General features: G+C 47.1%; 1 protein-coding gene across 1 annotated transcript in view; it reads right to left on the reverse strand.

Annotated features, from left to right (window-relative positions):
• Nucleotides 1-603: 603 nt before the first annotated feature.
• The window catches only part of LOC141091580 (uncharacterized), a 111516-nt gene continuing 102246 nt past the window's right edge, over nt 604-9873 (reverse strand). The window contains exon 10 of the mRNA XM_073577236.1: nt 604-9871. Within this exon, the coding sequence (XP_073433337.1) occupies nt 9023-9871 (849 nt within the window). The 3' untranslated portion in view covers nt 604-9022. The remainder of the gene's footprint in view (nt 9872-9873) is intronic.

Here is a 9873-nt window from a genome sequence, read left to right on the forward strand (position 1 = left end):
GTGATACTGTCTGCTGAGCCGTGTGTCTAATCCTATCGTGTTACCGACTGCTGAGCCGTGTATCTAATCCTCTCCTGTGTGATACTGTCTGCTGAGCTGTGTATCTAATCCTCTCCTGTGTGTGGTGAAATGTGTGCTGAGGGTGGTATATGTGTTGAAGCCCCCTTGTTCACAGCTGTCAATTTGCCTCCAACACTCTTCCTTTAACTTTATCCCCATTATGTAGATAGGGGCAAAATTGTTTGGTGAATTGGAATGCGCAGGGTTAAAATTTCGCCTCACAACATAGCTTAGGATGCTCTCGGGGTCCAGACGTGTGACTGTGCCAAATTTTGTGGCTGTAGCTGCGACGGTGCAGATGCCTATCCTGGACATACACACACACATACTGTACATACATACACACACATACTGTACATACATACACACACACACACTGTACATACATACTGTACATACATACTGTACACACATACTGTACACATACTGTACACACTGTACATACATACTGTACATCCACATTGAGCTTTATATATTAGATTTTCTGCATATGTGTGCACATAGCCGTAGGCTGTGGATTCTTTAGAGCAACAAGGTTCAGACTTATTAAAGTTTTAAGCTTTAATATAAAAGGTACAGTGCTTACAATAAAAGTATAGAAAACTGGAAATGAAAAGTGACATACAAATATGCAAAACAGCGATAAAATAAAAGGGAGAAAACTTACAAGAAATATCGAACTTTGCATCCTGGTACTCTGTCCCCGAGGGAGGGGGGAATATGAAATGGAGCACAGCAGCTAGGCTGCCCCTCACTGGGAACCCTTTTCTTTGACTGTAGGCCTAATTTATAGATGTGACTTGGGAATCCAATTTCTAGACCAGCCTCTCATGTTAATATTCTAACTGCTGGTTTGTGACGGGACCATGGCTATTTTACCAATGAATACATTATTTTTTTCCTCTGAAACTCTTTGTGTAACCTTTCTCATAGATATAGTGTCATTCCCCAATTGGCATCTCTTCTTCAAAGACACTGAGAGGTGTGAAATGTTACCACTGTGTAGTTCTCAGTAAAGCCCCCTGGTGAGATTGGAGACAGGAGACTGCCTTCTCAGGATAACGTGAGGTCATGACCTGTGTGGAGAGCTGCAGTCTAAGGACAGATGTTAATTACAACCCCCCAATAGAAGTGAGACCTCCTTAAGATTTGCCATTATAAGATTGTAGCCTTTATACATGTATGTGGTATATGGGAGTCTGTCGGGTAAATATGGGACATGCCATGGAGAATAAGGTCTGGCTTTGTGACAAGCAGGGGGTTTGCGTGGTCAGCCATTGTTTGTGCTGTTTATTGATGTACACGCAATTGTTAAAAACCGGTGCAGGATTTTATCTGGGCATAGAAACGTTTCCGATGTAAACTGGTCCATAGATCCTGCAACACTATGGTCCTGTACGATTGTGGATTATACACACAGCCTGGTCATATATTGGTACCTGCGTCCTAAACCAAAATCACGTGTACCTGGTATAATAGGATACCAACAACAGCTTTATCTACCGCGCAGGAAACAGACTGAGGGGCTGTAAGAGTCTTTTATAGGCTACTGATTTTCCTTGTTTTTGTGTGTATTCCACAATATTTGTTTGTCCTAGCCCCTTGCACTTTAGATTGGGTATATTTTATTTTAAATATTTATTGTGGTGTAGTTACCACTATGTCAGCTAGGGGGCGCTGTGTGGGTGTCCCAGGACGGGTGTACAGGCACATTCAGTGTGGTAACAGGAGCAGGGTCCTAAATGACCATTATGGGTCTCAAGGTGGGTGGCCTTGGGATGCAGGCTCCAGGGTGTATTGATCAGCAGAGGTACTGCTGATCTTTCTGTTACACTGTGTCAGGGAAGCCTGTGTGTGTCTATACAACCTTTAGTGATGTCATAGCCATGTGATCACCTGTGGGTGTGGTTACAGGGCTATGTAATTAAGGTGTCTGGCACATGTGAGAGAGTGGAGGGAGTCTGTCTGAGTGTGGACAGACTTCCATGTGTCCAGGTGGGACACTACAGAGAGTGACCTGTGTTCCAAGGAAGGAGAAGCCGTCCTGGGTCTGCGGCTGCAGATAGAGCGCTGCTCGGGACATTGCCCTGGCCTATGTATATTAGTTGTATATGTGGAGGACTACACCTCCCAGCATGTGCTGAGACTCTCGGTCCGAGTCTAAAGCCACGGACGTTTATGATCTTTTGTGCCTAAGCTAGAGGCTATTTTGGTGATACGCTGATTTATGGTTTATGGAGCAAATAAACCTCATGAACTTTGGGAAGAACGTGCCTCATGATTGTCTCCCGCTGCACCTGAGCGAGTCGAATCTCTACAATTGGTGACAGACTGCGGGCAGCGACTCCCAGAAGCACGTGTGGCATCGCTGGCGATTCTGAGCCAGGAGAGCAGACGGTCTGACAACCGTGAGTAATACTGACTGAGGTCAGAGAAAGTGACTGTGTTAATATTTGTGGGATACCTCTGAGGAGAAGAGGCGTCCAGGAACCTGTGTGGCCGACACAGGTAACAGACAGGAGTCTGTGTTGCACTGACCAGGGTCAGTGAGAGACTGTGTTCCTGGAGGGGTCAGTGAGCAAGGTCCTGGAGGGTCAGTGTTGGGAGGTTCTGGGAGAGGAATCGGATCCCTGGAACACGTGATATGACCTTGGACCTGGTGAGGCCGGTGTGTTGGGCAGTCTCAGGCGGAGACGGATGTCCTGAAGAGCACCCGCTGAGCCCCTGGACCTGGTGAGGCTGGTGTGTTGGGAGACCCTGGGAGGAGGGTCGGCTCCCTGAATAGCACCCGGTGTGCGCCTGTGTGTTGGACAGTCTCAGGCGGAGACGGTACGTCCTGAGTGGCACACGAACAGGACACGTGAGAGACTGTGCATGTGTTTTTGTTTTTTTTTCCTTTTCCTCGTTTTCTCTGCAAAAACCTGAAAGTGCTTGCTGTGGCTCAGTGGGGTCACGAAGGTCTCGCAGCACAGGGCCCTGGTGTTTTTCCTGGGAGCATTGGTAGCAGACGCTGTCTGTCTACACCATCCTGCTGCAGCTTTATTGCATATGACTAAGCGGATACAGTAGTTGTGGCTTTACACAACTATTAAGGGTGAGTACCCTGTATTATTGCTGCATAACCCATTATACCTGCACTGGTAAGGCCCTATGGGCGCACTTTTGTGGCTTTTTTATCTTTGAGGGTGACAAGCGGCTTCCAGTAACCCGGCGGGGTTACGAAGGTGACAAGCGGCTTCCGGTGGATCGGCGGATCCACGAAGATGGCGCAGCAGGAGCTGCAGTGACACCAGCCGCTGTGTGTGTGTGTGAACAGCAGCCGGAGGTGCCGGTGATCAGTGACAGCAGGAGCTGTGGTGGTGCCAGCAAAGACTTGTGTGGTATCGTTAAAAGACAAACTGTACGGTGTGAACTGTGGCCTAAGAGGTTCTGCAGGACGGACATGGGGAAATCCCAAAAGGGAGTGGTAACCCAAAAAGGGGTGGAATCCCAAAAGGGGGCGGTGACCCAAATTGGAGTGGTAACCCAAAAAGGGGTGGAGTTCCAAAAGGGGGCGGTGACCCAAATTGGAGTGGTAACCCAAAAAGGGGTGGAGTTCCAAAAGGGGGCGGTGACCAAAATTTGGGTGGCAACCCAAAGCGGGGTGGTGGTCCAGAAAGGGGCCAAGTGTGAAGAAGTGACAACACTGGGTGACTCAGTAGGTACGTCTGGAGTACCGCAGTGCATGTGCAGGTCTTTTTCAGAATGTGGAATATCCTTTCCGGGTAGTAATGACGGGCCACAGATGTGTACAGTGATGCTGCACCGGGAAGGAGCCTTTGGTCGGCTGGTCTCAGAGAGTCAGGTGACTCTGACAGGAATTCCTCTCGTTTTCTCTCTGACCGAGAAAAACGTCAGGGTTCGCTGTAAACACGGGGTAACGGTGAACTACGCAGTAGACACAGTAGTGTTTGAGGGGACCAAAGGTGGTGAGTGCCAAGGTAGAGGAATACCACGGGACTTAGTCTATGCCTGGGAGAGGGGCCGGGACTTTCTTTTGTTTGATGACGTTTGGTCTGACGATGGAGATGCTTCGACTGTGGGACAAGCAGACACTGAGACAGTGACGGCTCCTGACATGGACAGGTCAGAGGTAGAACTGACCAGAGGAAGAAGTACATCTGCCCAACTGACGGACCTGACGTCTCGTGATAAGACAGATGGTGGGCTGGGAGATGAGACGACTGGACTAGACACATTGGTGCTGGACGGTCACTGGAGGGTTCACTCGACTGGTGTGACTGACCCAGTGGTACCCTTTGATGATATAATTAAAGAGGTAGTAGTGCGACACGTGCTGGCCAAAAGAGAGCAGGATCGTGAGATACAGCTGATAAAGGAGACTGTAACAGAACATGTCGAACGGGAAAGAGTCCTAAGGCAAGCAGCTGAGCACAGAGTGGATGAGCTGGAGAAGGAAGTCTCTGAGCTCAGAGGTCACCTGTCAGCATGTAAAACCATGAACAAGACCCTGTTGGAAGATATAGAGGTGCTCAGAGAGGCCCAAGAGAAGCATCAACAGGAGATTCTCAGGAGAGAGGATCAGCGTCGCTACCTGGCAGAGGAGCGAGATAAAGTTCTGCAAGAACTCAGTGGAGTAGTAAAAGGTCTTCTACAGGAGAAGAAGTGGATGGGCGAAGACATACAGCGGCCTTGCCCGACTGATAGCAAGGCAGAACTGCCAAAGCCCATCTTGGAAAAGGGTCCTGAAGACTGTAAATCTCAGGAAGATGGTGAGCCAAGAGTTGCACAAGACAGTCACCCGGTCTTGGCAGATACCTTGAGGGAAGTGTCCGTGGGGAACCCAGAGCCATCTGTCCAGGAGGAGAGCAAGTCCATGACCTTCAAGTGCGTGATGGAGGTACCCAAAGACGTGCGAGAAGCGTGTGCCAGCGAAGGTGTGCATGAGACCTTTAAAAAGGCAGTAAAGGCCTATAGTGTGAGCTGGGCACCAGAAACAAACCAGTTGGTGATACTGGCAGAAACGGAAGACACAGAGAGAAGGGTGGCTGTCCTGAAGGAGATGCACCTACAATGTCTCCGCACGAAACAGATGCTCGTGGAGCGTAATAAGAAAGCCGCTCGACGTCTGGAGCTTGCAAGGGAGGCTCAAAGTCGGCTGGGCTTTGTGGAAGACATAATTCCGGTACCCAGAAATCTGGTGGGGAAAGTCATTGGCAGACTTGGAAAGGTGATGCAGGAGATGGTGAATCGATCCTGTGTGAAGAGAGTGAGGATCCCTCCTGCTGGTGAAATCCAAGTCGTTATTGAAGATGACATGGTTCCTGTCATTGTGGTTGGCTCAGTGGAAAGCATTGGGAAGCTTCGCATGCTCCTGGAATATCGGGTAGCGTACCTGACGGAGATTGAGCAGCTAAGACAGGATCGACTGCAGATGAATGAGCAGATAGAGAACGTCAGGTGGCGTCCCCCTCCAACCCAAGGTGTAAGGACCCGAAGGGATCCTCCAAGGAATGAAAGGACAGGTAGTCGAAGGCAAGAACGTCGAGAGTCCGCAAGTGGCCGTTCTAATCTTAGTAACATAGGCACGAGACTCGGTGGTGGACGTAGCGACACAGGGTCAGACTCAGACCAGCCAGTTAGCCCAACTGGACGTGGGACTCATGACCGTACGAACCAGGAGAGTCAGCTAGTGAGAGAAAGGTCGGGTGACGGAGCGCACTGCAGACAGGTGGAGACTAAAGAGTGTCTGGTCACACTGATGGACGTTCACGGGAAGGCCAAAGCCCAAGGCCGAGATACTGACCGCTGGGGGCAGGGGAGGCCTAACGTAAATATGCAGTATGACTACCGAAACAGACGGAGATGGTCCTCCCGACTGGTAGGGCAAGGTGACATGGGTGCCAGGTCTCAAGATCCCTGGGTGATGTCATGTGTTCAACCCCACAAGTTTGAACAGAGGGGGGAGGTATGTGGTGTAGTTACCACTATGTCAGCTAGGGGGCGCTGTGTGGGTGTCCCAGGACGGGTGTACAGGCACATTCAGTGTGGTATCAGGAGCAGGGTCCTAAATGACCATTATGGGTCTCAAGGTGGGTGGCCTTGGGATGCAGGCTCCAGGGTGTATTGATCAGCAGAGGTACTGCTGATCTTTCTGTTACACTGTGTCAGGGAAGCCTGTGTGTGTCTATACAACCTTTAGTGATGTCATAGCCATGTGATCACCTGTGGGTGTGGTTACAGGGCTATGTAATTGAGGTGTTTGGCACATGTGAGAGTGTGAGAGTGAGTCTGTCTGAGTGTGGACAGACTTCCATGTGTCCAGGTGGGACACTACAGAGAGTGGCCTGTGTGCTAAGGAAGGAGAAGCCTTCCTGGGTCTGCGGCTGCAGATAGAGCGCTGCTCGGGACATTGCCCTGGCCTATGTATATTAGTTGTATATGGGGAGGACTACACCTCCCAGCATGTGCTGAGACTCTCGGTCCGAGTCTAAAGCCACGGACGTTTATGATCTTTTGTGCCTAAGCTAGAGGCTATTTTGGTGATACGCTGATTTATGGTTTATGGAGCAAATAAACCTCATGAACTTTGGGAAGAACCTGCCTCATGATTGTCTCCCGCTGCACCTGAGCGAGTCACATCCCTACACTATTAAAAGTTATATGTTATTCCAATACGCTATTTTCAATTGACACTAGTTGGATTTAACCATCTGCAATCTGAACTTCTCTCTCTTTTCCTCTGACCTGTGTTTCCACTCTTGGTACCTCTCACTGTCGAATTACCTTTTGTCTTGGATTATAATACTTGTATTTTTTATCATAATTTTGCTAATAAAACATGATTTTGATTATTTCTGGTTCTTTATGTGCATTTCCTTCTCTATAGGTTTCACATTCCCAAGGATAACCTGTGAGGCTGATGTAGTCAAGAGGTCCGAGGTCAAAAGCCAAGAGAGTACGTCATAGACAGGGGTGATATGAAGGAGTAGTCGGGAAACAGCCCGAGGTAAAAAAAATTCCAAGAAGGTAGTGGATCACAATCAAAGGACGAGGCAAATGAATGGTCAAGACAAATGCGAGGTCGAGCAGCAAACCTCAAAATACACGACTAGGAGCACAGAGCACACACACCTCATGAGCAAAGCTACAATTAGCAGCAATCAAGGGCAGAGAGATGGTTAAATAGCCAGGTAGTTACTCTGGACAAGAGAGACATGGTGTCACGGGTGTGTCAGGTGTGACAGTCATCCTGGATCCGGCTGTGGAAGGGTCTTTGCGTTTAGCTCAAGCACCTTCTTGATTTTTGCATCTCTGTTATGGAGCGATATCCCTCTCCCTTTAGGACCAATGGTTACCTCCATCTTCTGCTGCTAATCACACACCTGTGCTGCAGGTCTAAATACATTCAATTGCAGCAGCATGGTGCTGTTGTTAGCTCTTGTCTCTGTCTGGTTGGGAGTACTTACAGTCGGTTAGTTCCTTCTCAGAGGACTCGGTAGGAGTATTGCTGGTGTGACATCTTGGTTGTCTTCTCAAGCTAAATGTGCCCGTTTGTCTTCCCTCTTTGTCTTTAGTCACTATGATCAGACAAGGATTAGGCGCCTGCTCGGCGATAGGCGCAGAACATATATAAGGACTGTTAGGGCAGTCAGGGTGATTTTAGATCTGCCTAGGGGTCTCCACTACCCACTTTTATGTTTGGGTTCCCATTCCCCTTTTTTGTGCACTTATCCATCATTCAGCGTGACACATGAATGTAGCACTGGCACACCCTGGTCTTGATTGGACGGCTAAACTGTCACTCCAGACACTGACATCTCAGCACAATCCTGCATCTGACTGTATGCTCCTTTCCTAGATTGGACGGCAGAATTGTCATTCACTATGTCCAGACACTCAGGAGGAATAGTGACAACGCTAACCACTGAGCCACCGCGTTGCTCCATATAAAGTACAGTGCCAACCCCCCGAGCTACCATTAATTCTACTATTGATGTCTGTCATGGCAAAAGACTGCAAAAATATAAAACACAGTTGGATGTTTCAGCAGAAAAAAAAACAATATAACTGCTAGAACAATTGCCTGTTTAAAATGTAAAGACGGCATTTCACCAGAAAGACCCGATTCTGACTATACAGCCCAGCGGTGGAAATGTTATAGTGTGGGACCGCTCTACTGTGTCAGCACCGGGTTATCAACCTACAACCACCACTAAGTCTTCACTGTACCGGAGGCTGCTTGACGATAACGTGAGCTCATCTGATGATCAGGCTGATAAAGTCAGAAATATGACAGTCAACATTAAAAAAAAACATAAAGCGGGTTCTTGAATGGTAAGTCTACGTGTATCCATCCAGATCCTGGTGAGAATGTACAACTGGCTGTGCATGGAAGGAAAGTCCCATGAATCCGGCAGTAAGGTCTCATTCACACTTATGCATATTGGATATAATGCTGCATCATTATTTTTAGTCCAGTAGAGAGTAGCATAAACATAAAAAATTACAATGGGGCTATAGGTAAGTCTTTCATGTTTTTGCCAAAGGGACCTCACCAGAGGCTTGAGCCACAGGAAACGGCGGATCTGCAATTATTTTTCAGTCCGGTTGAACCACCTTTACCTTGAATGAAGATTGAATCAGGGTATGTAAAATTTTTACAAAGTTTGCATGGGGTGTCCTGACTTCTTCCACTGTATTCTCATGCAGTGTAGATGAATTTATGAATAGAGTAATAAATGGCATATGTAGCAAACAAGGCTCGTGTTCCTCCTTATAGCCATAATCATTTTCTCCATGGATCCTGGGTTTTTAATATAAGATCCAATCTAATTCTACTAAGGTCATCTTTGCTCTTACAGCATTTCTCCCATTCCAACAATGGTTTCTACTCAATAACAATTCTCTAATCAATTATGAAATAGGATCTACTTATAAAACATTATATACATGTAGAAAATCACACTGGTTCCTCCCGTATGTGACTCTTTTGATGTTTAATGACACTTGATTTATCTGTAAAGCATTTCCCACATTGGGTACATGAAAACGGCTTCTCTCCTCTGTGAATTCTTTCATGTATAACAAGATTTGCTTTACCCGTGAAGCATTTACCACAGAGTGAACAGGAGTATGGCTTCTCTCCTGTGTGTGTTCTCTCATGTCTAACAAGATTTGAATACTGCTTAAAACATTTTCCACATTGCGAACATGAATACGGCTTCTCTCCCGTGTGGCTTCTCTCATGGTTAACAAGACTAGTTCTATCTTTAAAGCACTTCCTACATTCTGAACATGAATACGGCTTCTCTCCCGTGTGTATTCTCTTGTGTGAAGCAAGATTGGCTTTTTCTGTAAAACGCTTCCCACATTCTGAACATGAATATGGCTTTTCTCCTGTGTGAATTTTTTGATGTGTAACAAGCTGAGATTTCTTAATAAAACTTTTCACACATTCTGAACATGAATATGGCTTCTCTCCTGTGTGAATTCTCCCATGCGAAGCAAGATTTGCTTTATCTGTAAAACATTTCCCACATTCTGAGCAAGAATACGGCTTCTCTCCTGTGTGAGTTTTCTCATGTGTAACAAGATGCGTTTTACTGGCAAAAAATTTCCCACATTCTGAACATGAATACGGCCTCTTTCCTGTGTGGATTTTCTGATGTGTAACGAGATGCGATTTACTTGTAAAACCTTTTTTACATTCAGGACATGAAAACGGCTTCTCTCCTGTGTGAGTTCTCTGGTGTGTAATAAAACGTGATTTAATTGTAAAGCACTTCTCACACTTTGTGCACTGGTATGGCT

This window comes from Dendrobates tinctorius, unplaced genomic scaffold (assembly GCF_039654945.1).
Source record: "Dendrobates tinctorius isolate UK_male_01 unplaced genomic scaffold, ASM3965494v1 ptg000055l, whole genome shotgun sequence".
Taxonomy (NCBI): domain Eukaryota; kingdom Metazoa; phylum Chordata; class Amphibia; order Anura; family Dendrobatidae; genus Dendrobates; species Dendrobates tinctorius.